The sequence below is a fragment of the Rana temporaria genome, chromosome 12, assembly GCF_905171775.1.
Source record: "Rana temporaria chromosome 12, aRanTem1.1, whole genome shotgun sequence".
Taxonomy (NCBI): Eukaryota; Metazoa; Chordata; class Amphibia; order Anura; family Ranidae; genus Rana; species Rana temporaria.
In genome coordinates this window covers 12877119-12891528 of record NC_053500.1, presented here as the reverse complement: position 1 = coordinate 12891528, position 14410 = coordinate 12877119, and the positions used below count along the sequence as shown (strand labels likewise).

At 48.4% G+C, this 14410-nt stretch overlaps 1 protein-coding gene across 4 annotated transcripts in view; it reads left to right on the top strand.

Moving 5' to 3' along the window:
* Window positions 1–14117, top strand: part of LOC120918637 (interferon regulatory factor 4-like) — a 32366-nt gene extending 18249 nt beyond the window's left edge. For all 4 annotated transcript variants that reach the window (XM_040330326.1, XM_040330325.1, XM_040330328.1 and 1 more), the window contains exons 7-9: window positions 7802–8194; window positions 12143–12258; window positions 13614–14117. In XM_040330326.1, coding sequence (XP_040186260.1) covers window positions 7802–8194; window positions 12143–12258; window positions 13614–13712 — 608 coding nt within the window. In that variant the 3' untranslated portion in view covers window positions 13713–14117. The remainder of the gene's footprint in view (window positions 1–7801; window positions 8195–12142; window positions 12259–13613) is intronic.
* The last annotated feature ends 293 nt before the right edge of the window (window positions 14118–14410 follow it).

Below are 14410 nucleotides of genomic sequence, written 5' to 3'. Positions count from 1 at the left end.
GTAAGTCTGTCATCATGTGCTAGTATGCAGTGCATACTAGCACATTATGGCATAACGCTGCAGGGGGAGGTTTACTACTGCTTTAAGGTTTATGTAAATCCAATCACTTAATCTTATATAAGCTTTAATATGTTTAAAGGAGCAGTACAGCCAAAGCTTGTTTAGCTGTACTTCTCCTATGGATCACAGGAGTGCAGTTTGTTTTGCATTCCTGTGACCCGTTTTCACCAGAGACTGAGCTGAAGTCCGCTCTCTGCTGACGTCACAGAAGTCGGTCCACGCACCGCGTCATCACGACCACGGATCCCTGGACTGACACCCAGCTCAGCCTCTCAGTGAGCCGCTCAGAGCCTGAGCCGGCCGCCCAGTACTCCAGTGAGCAAGGAGGGGGCAGAACGGAGAGCGGTGACTGACAGTCAGCAGCTCTCTGCTCAGGGAGCTCTGAGAACAGAGTGATTGGCGGTGTTCAATCGCTCTGTGCTCTGTGCTCAGTGTTAGAGTCGACGGGGGACAGATGCAGTATTATTGGACCGATGCTGCATCCACTTAGGCAAGTATGATTTAAAAAAAAAAAAAAAAGGCCCATACATCTCTTTTAAGACATTTCAAAAGTTATACTCAATAGACATGCTGGTAGGTTAATTGGCTCCTGTCTAAATTGGCCCTCATATGTGTATGAATGTGAGTTAGGGACCTTAGACTGTAATCTCCTTGAGGGCAGGGGCTGATGCGAATGCACAATATATGTGTAAAGCGCTGCTTAAATTGACGGTGCTATATAAGTACCTGTAATAAATAAATACATTTTTAAATCCGTAGCTTTCATTGTGGCTATATAGCTAGATTCAGAGAGAGTTACGGCGGCGTATCAGTAGATACGCTGTCATAACTCTGAATCTACGCCGTCGTAAATTTAAGCATATTCTGCAAACCAGATACGCTTAAATTAGGCTAAGATACGAGCAGCGTAAGTCTCCTACGCCGTCGTATCTTAGGGTGCATATTTACGCTGGCCCCTAGGTGGCGCTTCCGTTGTTTTCCGCGTCGAATATGCAAATGAGCAAGATACTCCGATTCACGAACGTACGTACGCCCGTCGCAATTAGTTACGCCGTTTACGTAAGAGATACGGCGGCGTAAAGATAAAGCTGCTCCCTAGGTGGTGCAGCCCATGCAAGGTATGGACGTCGGAATAAGCCTATCTTTTTACGTTGTTTGCGTAAGTCGTACGCGAATAAAGAGATTTTTAATACAGCTTACCTGTAAAATCTTTTTCTTGGAGTACATCACGGGACACAGAGCGGCATTCATTACTATATGGGTTATATGGAGTACCTTCAGGTGTAGACACTGGCAATCTCAAACAGGAAATGCCCCTCCCTATATAACCCCCTCCCACAGGAGGAGTACCTCAGTTTTGTAGCAAGCAGTATGCCTCCCAAAATGGTCCTCAAAAAAAGAGGGGTGGGAGCTCTGTGTCCCGTGATGTACTCCAAGAAAAAGATTTTACAGGTAAGCTGTATTAAAAATCTCTTTTTCTTTATCGTACATCACGGGACACAGAGCGGCATTCATTACTATATGGGATGTCCCAAAGCAATGCTTACAATGAGGGGAGGGAGAACATCTCCAAGACAAAAGGATTTAATTTAGAGATATACTCAAATCATAATAAATCCAACTTAGTTGAGAAAAATAAAAATTTTTAAATTTAACTCGAACAAGAGGAGCCCCCGGAATCCGAGGGTCTCAAACTGCAGCCTGCAGCACTGCCTGCCCGAAGGCAGTATCAGTATTCCTTCTTACGTCCAACTTGTAGAATTTTGTAAACGTGTGGACAGAAGACCAGGTTGCCGCCTTGCAAACTTGAGCCATAGAGATCTGGTGGTGTGCTGCCCAGGAGGCGCCCATGGCTCTAGTAGAATGAGCCTTTAATGATACTGGAGGAGGCAACCCTTTCAAGCCGTAGGCCTGAGTGATTAATTGCTTAATCCACCTAGAAATGGTGGACTTTGCAGCTGCCTGCCCCTTCTTGGGCCCATCCGGTAGAATGAACAGCACATCTGTCTTCCGGATCTTCTTTGTAGCTTTAAGATAGGCCTTCATGGCCCTGACAATATCCAAGGTATGCAGCAACCCTTCCTTTCTGGAAGTAGGTTTAGGGAAGAAGGATGGTAATACCAAATCCTGGTTCAAATGAAAACTGGATATGACCTTCGGAAGGAAGGAAGGATGAGGGCGGAGAACGACCCTGTCCTTATGAAAAACAAGATATGGTTCCTTACAGGATAAGGCTGCCAGCTCCGAAACTCTTCTTGCGGAAACTATGGCAACCAAAAATACTAACTTCCTTGTCAGTAGAACCAAAGGAATATCAGCCAACGGCTCAAACGGTTGTTTCTGTAAACTTTGACAGAACAAGATTTAAATCCCACGGACAAAGCGGGGATTTAACTGGAGGTCTAATACGTAAGACCCCTTGAAGGAAGGTCTTAACCAGCGAGTGGGTGGCCAGCGGCCGCTGAAACCACACTGACAGAGCAGAAATCTGTCCTTTGATTGTGCTTAATGCCAATCCTTTATCCACTCCTAGCTGGAGAAAACTTAATACTCTATCGATGGTAAATTTGCGAGAAAGCCATCGCTTGGACTCACACCAGCCTACATAGGCCTTCCAGACCCTGTAATAAATCACCCTAGAGACCGGTTTCCTGGCTCTGATTAGGGTAGAGATTACTTTCTGAGACAGACCTCTACCCCTGAGAATCAGGGATTCAGCTTCCAGGCCGTCAAATTTAGATGCCGTAAGGCAGGGTGGAGGATCGGACCTTGCGATAGCAGGTCTGGCCGTAGAGGAAGAGTCCAAGGGTCTCCCACTACCATCCTTAAGATTAGTGAGTACCATGCCCTTCTGGGCCATGCTGGAGCTACCAGGATGACTGGTATGTGCTCCACCCGGATCCTGCGCAGCAGGCGGGGTAGTAACTGGAGCGGGGGAAACGCATAAAGAAGTTTGAACTGATGCCAAGGGCAAACCAACGCATCGGTTCCGCAGGCCATCGGATCCCTTGAGCGGGACATGAACCTGTCTAGTTTCTTGTTGAGTCTCGATGCCATGATATCCACGTCCGGCACTCCCCATCTTTGGCAGAGTGCTTGAAAGACTAGTGGATGCAGAGACCATTCCCCCGGCCATAGAGTCTGGCGGCTTAAGAAGTCCGCCTGAAAGTTGTCCACTCCTGGAATGAATATTGCCGATATGCAGGGCACATGAGCCTCTGCCCATAGAAGAATCAAGCTCACCTCTCTCTGAGCGGTTTGATTTATGTGTGCCACGGCCGTGGCATTGTCTGATTGAATTCTCACCGGGAACCCCTGCAATTTTGACGTCCAAGCCCTGAGGGCTAGTCGAGCAGCTCTGAGCTCCAAGATGTTGATGGGCAACTGCTTCTCTGGCTTTGCCCAAGTACCTTGGCGAGTGCAACCATCCAAAATTGCTCCCCAGCCCGTCAGGCTGGCGTCTGTGGTCACTATCTTCCAAGCCACTGGGCTGAAAGACCTCCCCTTCAGTAGATTCTGAGGGTCTAACCACCAACACAGACTTTGTCGGACTCTTGATGAGAGCGGCAACGGGATATCCAAGGCCTGTGGCCTTCTGCTCCATGCTGACAGGATGGCTGCCTGTAGGATGCGAGTGTGGCTCTGGGCGTATGGTACCGCCTCGAATGTGGCCACCATCTTGCCTAGTAACCTCATACATAGGCGAATAGTCGGTTCTTTCTTGCTTAGAACCAGTAGGATTAATTCCTTGATGGCTTTTACCTTCCTCAGAGGTAGGAACACTCCTTGTTGTTCTGTGTCTAATCTCATGCCGAGATATTCCAACTGCTTTGTGGGCTGGAAAGCTGACTTTTCTCGATTTAGGACCCAGCCGAACCTCTCGAGGTATTGGACCGTGAGGGCCACTGCTCGCTCCAAGCCGGGAGACGAGTGATCTATGACTAGGAGGTCGTCCAGGTATGCTAGGATCGTGACCCCTTGGATCCTTAGTTTGGCTAGGATTGGAGCTAGGACCTTCGTGAACACCCGGGGGGCCGTAGCCAACCCGAAGGGAAGCGCCACGAATTGGAAGTGACGCGAAGCCACCATGAAGCGTAGATATCTTTGATGTGGCTGATAAATTGGAACATGAAGGTAGGCATCCTTTATGTCTATGGACGCCATGAAGTCGTCCTTCTGGAGTGTGGCAGCTGCTGACCGCACGGATTCCATCCGAAATGAGCGGATCTTTAGATATGCATTTACCATCTTTAGGTCCAAAATTGGCCTGACATCTCCATTGGATTTTGGGATGATGAATAGGTTGGAGTAGAAACCCAGCCCCTGTTCCAGGACTGGTACCTCTACTATTACTTCCTGGGAAAGTAGATGATCTAATGCCGATCTTAATGCGGCTCCCTTTTCCGGATCGTTTGGAATCCTCGACTTCTGGAAATGAGGAGGAGGAAACCTTAGGAAATCTAATTTGTAGCCTGTGGCCACGGAAGACCGTACCCACTCGTCGGGAATGCTGGCTTCCCAAATCTCTGAAAAGAGTCGCAGCCTTCCCCCCACCTTCGTGGGTGGGGGCGCCCCTTCATAAGGTTGGCTTGGGGGCTGGTTTTGCTGGTTTGCGAAACCACTGCCTTTTGCCTCTAACAGCCTGTCCTTGTGATCTGCTGTTGAAGCCGAAGTTTGCTTTTGCAGGAGGCCGTCGATACTGCTTGGCATTAGAGGGCCCCTGCCCAGGGGAATACTGTCGTTTAAACGCAGGTCCCTGAACCTTCTTCTTAGTTGGCAAGAGAGTACTCTTGCCGTTTGAAATGGTCTGAATGTATTTATCTAGGTCTTCTCCGAAGAGTCGTCCTCCATGGAAGGGGAACCCTACCAGGAGCTTCTTGCATGGGGGCTCAGCCTCCCAGCTTTTTAACCATAAGAGTCTTCTCATATGGATAAGGGATAACGATAAACGTGACGCTTGCTGGATAGAATCCTTGATTGCGTCTACCGTAAAACATATGGCCTTAGGGACATCCGAAAATTTTTCTGCCTGCTGGGCCGGAATAAGTTTAAGCATCTGCTTAAATTGATCCGATAATGCTTGAGCGACCCCAATCGCAGCCACAGCTGGCTGTACTACTGCCCCTGCAGTAGTGAAGGAGTTCTTAAGTAGTGCTTCCAAGCGCTTATCAACTGGATCCTTGAACACCTGTATGTTTTCTACAGGGCATGTTAACGATCTGTTAACACATGAGATGGCTGCGTCCACTGCAGGAGTAGCCCATCTTTTGGAAAATTTTTCTTCCATAGGATATAGGACAGAGAACCTTTTAGGTGGTAAGAAGATCTTATCTGGCTTGTTCCAATCTTGGAACAAAATTCCCTCTAATAGAGGATGGATCGGAAACACAGCATTGCTTTGAGGCGCCCTCAGTGAGCCCAAAGCTGAAACCGTCGATACCTGGAGATCTGGTACTGGCAAGTTGAATGTCCTATGGACCAAGTCCGACAATCCTTGAATCCACCAGCTCTCCCTCAGGGAGACTGCCCCAGACTCCTCTGTATCCGGGTCTTCGATCCCTGAACCTACTTGGTCCGTGTCCAAGAGGTCGTCCAATTCCCCTGAGGAAAGGACCTCCTCTTCTGAGGGTCCGCGCTCGGGCGACGGAGATCTATTCCGCTTACTGCCCCGCATAGCTGCGGATATCATTTTTCCCATGCTTTTCTGCATCTCTTTTAAAGAGGTGAGTAATACCTCCTCCGTGACCATCTTAGGGTTGGACTGACCCGCGTCAGCTCCAGCCCCAGATCCCGATGGCCCCAAGGCTCCCTGTAGGGAAAACAGCGGCATACCATGGTACAATACCGAGGTACACCTGCTACCTATTGGTATTTGGAACTATAAAAGTTAATTGTCCAAACACCTGTTTGGGGGATAAAAAAAAATGCTTCCTCTCCCCTAGATGACTTTTTTTTTTTTTTTTTTTTTTTTTTTGTTTCAAATCCAGGAAAGAAAAAACATTCTGTCCCCCTGAGTAGTATTGCAAAGAAAAAACTATGAGATGGAAAAGAAACAGCCTATTTCTAGGCTTGACAAAACAGTCCTCTGAAGACTGCAATATCCTTTCTGGCCACTGTGTGTCCTCGGCGCCCCGTGCTGCCACTCTGGTCTATGTCCTCAGTTCCAAAGTATTGATGGAACAAACAAGGAAGGGCCGCCCCTTCCTTTAAGCCACTGACCCGCCCTTCCCCCCCAGCAACCTCAAACAGGAAATGCCCCTCCCGACAGGGGGAGGGGGGGGGATTTTGGGAGGAAGGGACCTCTCTGTTCCAGCAAACTGCGGCCTGCAGCCTGGAACCATGAGGAGGCCAGCGTTTTGCCTGCTTGCAGGCTCTGAGGAGGAAGACTGAATGGAGCATCGCCTGGAGGCCTGCAGGTAAGCAAAGCTCTCTGACACACACATATATTTTTATATAACACAGGACTACAAGGGAGGTCACATCTTATGGGGAATAATACATATAGAGCCATCCTATCTTTATGATATGTGACTAGTTTGCCAGATGCAGTGCATAACTTTAGGCATGTCCCCTGTGACCCCCCAGAAAAAAACCTGCTAAGAACCAAGTTCCGCAAGTTTTCCCCTCACTTACCTGCTCCATGCCGCAGGACTTTGCCAAGCAAGAGGCCCAATCTTCTAGACCTTCAGGCCCTGGGTTCCTATGAAGGATCCACTGTCCTGGGCCCATATAGCACCCTGGCAACAGAAAACTTTAGGTACCCAAAGGTTTCTAAGTTCTGGGCCCAGGGTCCAGCTCTCTAAAAAGAAAAGCATTATGGGCTATACCCCAAGGGTTTGGGGTCCGGTTACTGACCACTTTAGCGCTGAGGCTTTTTTGGACAGAACCGGTAGCTCACCTAATCCCAAGGATGCGGAGGCAAGCTAAACCATGACTAACACCTAAGACACTGGCGTAAAAACTGAGGTACTCCTCCTGTGGGAGGGGGTTATATAGGGAGGGGCATTTCCTGTTTGAGATTGCCAGTGTCTACACCTGAAGGTACTCCATATAACCCATATAGTAATGAATGCCGCTCTGTGTCCCGTGATGTACGATAAAGAAAGGGCTGTGCGTAAGTTACGTTCACGTCGTAGGCAGTGTTCGACGTATCTTAGGCATTCTATCCGACGCATGTGCACTGGGATACGTCCACGGACGGCGCATATGCCGTTCGTTGATAACGTCATTTACGTGGGGTCATGCTTAATTTCCCTAAAACACGCCCACCTCTTCCTCATTTGAATTAGGCGCGCTTACGCCGGCCCATTTACGTTATGCCGCCGTAACTTAGCACGCAAGTGAATACAGCACTTGCCTCTCTAACTTGCGGCGGCGTAGCGTAAATACCATACGCTACGCCCGCACAAAGTTACGCTGCCCTACCTGAATCTGGCTAATAGTCACACTAGCCAGCATGGTAAAGTACAGTGTTCACCATGTGGGCAACTGACAATATGAGCCTTGGCAGGGAGCACATCGCACTGCTTACTTTTTTTTACTTTGAGTGATACTGAGATGTAATAAAAGGATGAAAAGAAAGGAAAATAACTATTATATTTGAAATAAAGAAAAATAGGAGTTTATGTTACAAAGTGATTTGGCAAACTACCGTAACTGTTGTTCATTAAGGGTGTACATGTACTTTAAATCTTAGATTTTTTTTTTTATGGTTTACTTTGTATCTTTTTTTTTATGGCAGATTTCTGGCTTCACATACGCCTGTACTACCAGGGCAAACTGGTGAACGAGGTCACCACACAAACGGCTGAAGGTTGCCGCATTGCCTCCCAGTCATCATGCCAGTGGGAATACAACTCATATTCACCTATGCTGTTAGAGGAAATCCCTTTCCCTTCTCCCCAAGAAGTGATGGGTAGCCTGAAACCCGAGGTCTACCAGGTGCTCAAAAAGCTGCTTCGGCACCTGGACAAAGGGGTGCTACTGTGGGTGGCACCGGAAGGGGTGTTTATAAAGAGGCAGTGCCAAGTACGGGTATACTGGAGCAGCCCCTCGGCCCCACACAAAGATCAACCCAACAAACTGGAGAGAGAGAAGACCTGCAAGGTGCTGGACACAGAACAATTCATGACAGGTGAGTGGCTGACCTAAAGGGAAACTAATGGCTTAGGGTCAGGTTTAGGCTTAGGGGTTCCACCATTAGTGTAACTTGCGCAATATGTCAGCCTCCTGGCTTACTCACTTGCCACACGGCTGCTTCAGGCCTCAAGCCTAGGCCTTAGGTCAGGGGAGGGCTGGCAGCCTTAGGCCTGTGGGGAAAGTCCAGTGAAGTGGCCCATTGAACCGTCGAATGAGCTCACCATCCGGTCCCAGGGAGTTGTAGTTTCCTCTGCGCTGCTCTGTTTTCTACCCACCGGGAGCTTGAGCGTGGACTACAACTCCCAGAATGCAACAGCTAATGGCAAGCCGCTGTGGCCATGCCCCCGGCCCAACTTCCTAGTGCAGAATAAAAAAAGATGGTAAAGGGCAGAGGCTGCCGACCATTATGAACATAAGTTAGAGCGGCCTGGGCGGCAATTGCCACCCTGCCCCCCAGCCCAGCCCTCCCCTGCCTTAGGTCTGCTCCTCAGACTAACACAAAGGTTTCCTTTCAGACGTAGCTTACTCATGATCAGCTCCTTGCTGCCCTCATGGACTACCTCTGCCTCCTGCAGACATGCACACTCTGGCTGCCCCCATGCAGCCCCTCTGACTGCTAGAGAGGATGGGAGTCCTCCCTCACGACTGTTGGGTGGAGCCCTGAGCTCAAATCTCAGGTCTATTATGATGAACCCAGCCCACACCTGTGCAATCGGCATGCCTTCCTCTCCAAATATCTGGCTTAGGCCCCTTTCACACTTGTGCTGCCTGAAAGTCGTGTAACTTTGCCGGGACTTTGATGCAATTTGAAGCAATGCCTGTGTAATCTTGAGGTCTATCAAGTCTCATCAAAGTCAGACCAAAGTAGTGCAGGGACTACTTTGAAGCCGCACAGATGTGAATGACATACCTCCCAACATTTAAAAAGTCCACTGCGGGACAGTTGTTGAGCGGGGGGTTGGAGATCGAAGATGTTGAGCGGGGGCGAAGTTGTTGAGTGTGTGGGAGGGAATCGAAGTTGTTGAGCGTGGGGGGGGGGGGGTCGGGGGTCGAGGTTGTTGAGCGGGGGGAGGCGAAATGGATGTCTCTCACCTTTGCACAGAATGTCAGCAGTCGACGCGCCGCAGTACTGCCTGTAGAGATCAGGTACAAGGCAGCAGGGTACAGAGTACAGGGAGGCAGCAGGCTCCTCCAATAGTACGGCTGCCTTTCAGCTTCGCCCGCCTCCTCCTGTAGTACTGCTGCCTTCAGCTATGCCCGCCAGCTCCTATAGGCTGCCATTCAGCTCCACCCGCCTCCTCCTCCAGCAGTACTGCCTATTCAGCTCCGCCCGCCTCCTCCTACAGTACTGTTCCGGGGGGGGGGGCTCGGATCCTCTCAGTGCGGGAAATTTAACCCTTTTGCGGGACTGCGGGAATATGCAGTCAGTGCGGGATAATCCCGCAGAATCCGTGCTTGTTGGGAGGTATGTGAATGATACTCAGTGGAAATCCTGGGGTACGACTTGTCATGCAACTTTGCAGTCCCAAGTCGTGGGACAAGTCGCACTAGTGTGAAAGGGGCCTTAAACTGATAAAATAAACCGTAGCACAGGCTCGCCTCTCTACAACACATAGACAATTTTTCAGGAGTCAGCGGCAGGGATGGCCAAATCTGCGTGGCTACACTCAGGAGACTGGGATAAGACTGCGTCCACAATGCCGCTTCTTAAAGGGGACGTATATATACGTCCTTTTGCCTGCCCGCGCCATGCTGCAGATGCATACCTGCGTGCGGCGGGCGGCATTAGGTTAAAAGGGGTTGTAAAGGTAAAAAGTTTTTTTCCTAAATAGCTTCCTTTACCTTAGTGCAGTCCTCCTTCACTTACCTCATCCTTCCATTTTACTTTTAAATGTCCTTATTTCTTCTGAGAAATCCTCACTTCCTGTTCTTCTGTCTGAAACTCCAAACAGTAATGCGAGGCTTTCTCCCTGGTGTGGAGTGTCGTGCTCGCCCCCTCCCTTGGACTACCGGAGAGTCAGGCCGCCCACTAACACACAGCTCCTTTCTATATCTGCAACGTAGAGTGTCCTGACTCTCCTTTAGTCCAAGGGAGGGGGCGGGCACGACACTACACACCAGGGAGAAAGCCTTGCATTACTGTGTGGAGTTACAGACAGAAGAACAGGAAGTGAGGATTTCTCAGAAGAAATAAGGACATTTAAAAGCAAAATGGAAGGATGAGGTAAGTGAAGGAGGACTGCACTAAGGTAAAGGAAGTTATTTAGGATTTTTTTTTTTTACCTTTACAACCCCTTTAAGTGATATTTATTTACAGTGAAGCAAACTCCATCCAAACATCAGCACACAGCAACACATAAAAATACAAGTGAACCAAGAACCCAGTGATAGAATACCTGCCTACTAACAAAGAGGAAGCCTAACAACTAACTATATACAGTACTGTACACTATATACAACATGTATAACACAGAATAGCAGGGGAAACTGGAGGTGCAGGGAGCAGATGGCAAAGGGGAACCAAAACTGGGAGATCAGGTACAAGGCAGCAGGGTACAGAGTACAGGGAGGGAGCAGGAACAGGATAACAGCTAGTAGTATCAGGCAGCAAGCAAAACACTGGAGCAAAAGGGCACTAAAAGTGGAGGGCCTAGATTCCTTCCCAGCAGCCAGCATCAGGAGGACACTGATTACTGGGATCTGCTGGCTGCTGGGAGACACCAACCGGTTGGACACTGAAATTAGAACCCTCTGCCCAGGGAACCAAGGTGCACCAGCAGGAGATCCAGGTCCACAATTAATCTACAAATAAGCATTTTATTAATAGCAATGATTCCCAGATCAATAAGCATTAGTGCAAGAGAAAGCAAAGCAGAAACAGCTTGCTTTGCAGCTTCCTTGGTCTGGCTGAAACCTTTCACTGCTAAGGCGTTCCAAAATTCTAAGCAGTGGCCTCTCTGCCTGTCACTGGAAACACTACTTCAAATTGTAGGATGTAGCTGTTGGAACTTTTGGTAAGATGTGGAAGCAGGAGCAAAAGTGCGGCCCCATGCTCCAGGGGGCCCTTGCGGCCCCCATGTACTGCATAAGAGAGCGGCGACGGCATGTAGAGGAACTGATCCCTCAATGTAGCTGCTGAATGCATGCTTCTCTCCTCTCCCTCCCGCAGACATTCAGCGGCTGCAGGAGGGAAATTGAGGGCATTGGTTTCTCTATATGCCTCTCCCAGCACCTCCCTGTCCCTATGCCGCTGCCCCGAGTCCCTTAGTGCTTCCCTGAACCACCCTCCCACCTCCCGCTGGCTGCTGCGAGGGATCTGTCAGGATTGAAAGTGAGGAAGGGGCTGGTAAATGTGTAATTTACCGGCCCCTTCCTTGTCTTATTAAATAGAGTTAGCGATCGGTACCATGTACCTGTGTTTATTTTTGCTTCAGTTTATGAACAGGAAGCTCTATACAGAGCTATTCTTGGTCATTTATTCTGTGCAGCTGAGACTGCAAAGAAAGAGACTGATGAGTCTGTCCTCAGTCCCTTTCTCTGTGTCAAAAGTGAGACATCAGGGGTCTGTTTAGACCCCTGATATTTCACCAAAGCCCCCCCCCCCCAACAGGGGTCCTAAGAAATAATAAAAAATAAAATAAAATAAAACATAAATAAAAAACTACTGACACCAGTGGCTGAACTACCAGGGTCACAAAGGTCGCACTTGCGACTGGTCTCTGGTGTTTCGCCACTGTGGTTGGGACCTCAAGGCGGCAGGAAGGTGGCCTGCTGCAGGACCATAATGGGAGTAAAGGGCCCTGGGATCAGTGGGGAGGGCCCCAGTCTGGGGCCAGGGGGACCCCTTTGTGGTTTCTAGTTACACATCTGTGTGGAAGCAGTCTTCTTCTTGCAAGGTTGTTAGCTTACCGGTTGCCTTCTATATCCTTCCTCTCTGTTCTAGAAATGGAAATGTTCATGACACACAAAGGTCCAGAACCCCAGTACCAGATCCAGCTGTGCTTTGGAGAGGAATACCCCGAGTCATCTGGAAACCCCAACAAACTGATAACAGCACACGTGAGTATGATGGCACCACCTGCAAGCTGTAAAAAAAATATATATATTTATTAATGCGTACATAAACAACTGGGAAAACAAGATGAGTAACAAAAAAAAATTGTGCTGACCATAGAAACCGCCCAGCTTCCATATTTCTAGGTCACCTGTGCTAGAAGAACAAAAAGACAACTGCCACTGCTGACATCCTTTTGAAAATAGTAGTTGCCATAGCTTGAGTAGCAAAGTCTGCCCCCTTGCTGTGAAGAAGTGTGTAACAGTCACCACCGTTTACGATATTCCCATTCCATCAACCACGACAGCTTATCTGACACTCCACAATCTAGCAGACACGATCCATAATAATTCCCTCAGAGAGACGAGACATACGCTCTGTGTTCTGAGTCAATTGTATGAATGCACTTTAATGGTACACTCTCAGATTTTTATGCAGTTACAGTTAATTACAGGGACAATGAAACTCTCCACCCACACATCACACAATGGGGGGCTTCAATACACCTTCTCTTAGACAATGACATTCAGTTGAGCTAATCATTAGTCATCCCCCAGATGTCCCGTCTCCGCAATTAGAGGAGGTAATTACTACAGCTTGACAAGTCACATGCCACATATAAAACAGTATTAGCATACCTAATGAGAGGTCTTAGGAGCCAGGCTGACTTAACACCTCAAAAGCATGTGTCCTCACATTGAATGAAAACACTCCACTGACCTGGTGGGGTCAGAATAACCACTTGTAATATCTCAAGATATCCTGCAACATGAATTAATAGTAATGTCCCATCTCATGTAATTTATAATTAATATTTCCCAGTCATCCTATGCCCAAAAGGGGCACAGGATGGCCCTAGACCCAAGAGTCATTAGTGACGCTGGCACAGGAGTACCCCACATCCTTCAAAAGTCTCTGGTTGTCACGGGTCATTCCATTACAAAGGGTATTTTCTCTTTGTGTGGAAGTAGCGGTCTCTCTGCAGAGGACCAATGTGTCTTCTACAATGTCAAATCGATAGCAGGGACCACAACCTTTTTTTTTTTATTATTAAATGGAGCTTTGTCCATCTGCATTAAGTCTAGCGGATTGAGGAATCTAATGAACGGAAAAGAAAATCTATATGTGTATGGCCAGTTTAGAATTCCTTGAGTCAGCTGAAAGTCCTTTAATGAGGTTGGTGCACCGGGAGATGTCTGCATTGCTCATGGCAATCATTTTCCCACTGCTGTTTCTTTTTGCACAAGAAATGCATGCTATCATCTGATTGGTTGTTATGGACTGCACCACACAATGACCTTACTGTTCCCTCATTCCACTAGGACCTGGTCTCTACTGATCTTCTCCCATCTCTTCTCAGGTTGAGCCGGTGTTCGCTCGGGAATTTCTTGAACAGGCAAAGATGAAACTGAGGAGTGAGCCTGCAAGTCCAAATCTACGTTCACCTAGTCCTGTATGAACAGATACGTTCTACAGTGGTTATCTCCAATGTGAATTGGGTTGCCAGGGCCTGCTGGGAGTTGTGGTTCTTCAACAGATTATGTAAGACAGTTTACCAAACATCAGCCTAAACCACCTTGGTTCTCTTCATGATCTCCTCTGTATGGGACCCCTAAACCGCTAAACTGGCCTTCCCAATTTACCTTCCAATACCCTTTGTTTATTGGAGCTTTCAAATTCTCTATGTAGATCAGTGGTCTCCAAACTGTGACCTGGGGGCCAGATGCAGCGCTTTGCTTGCTTTTATCCAGCCCTTGGGGCCTTATTTCATTCACCGACACCAACCAAGAGGCACAATTCCTTCCAATGATGGGGGCAATTTCCTTCCAATGATGGGGGCCAATGACACCAATGATAGAGCACAGTTCCTCCCTGTGACACCAACGATGGAGTACAATTCCTCCCAGGGATGGGACACAATTCCTCCTCATGACACCAGATATTGGGAACAATTCCTCCCAACTACACAAATGATGAGGCACAATTCCTCCCAACGACACCAGCGATGGTGCACAGTTCCTCACAATGACACCAACAATGGGGCCCAATGACAAAAATTATGGAGCACATTTCCTTCCAATGATGGGGGCCAATGACACCAATGATAGAGCACAGTTCCTCCCAGTGACACCAAAGATGGAGTACAATTCCTCCCAA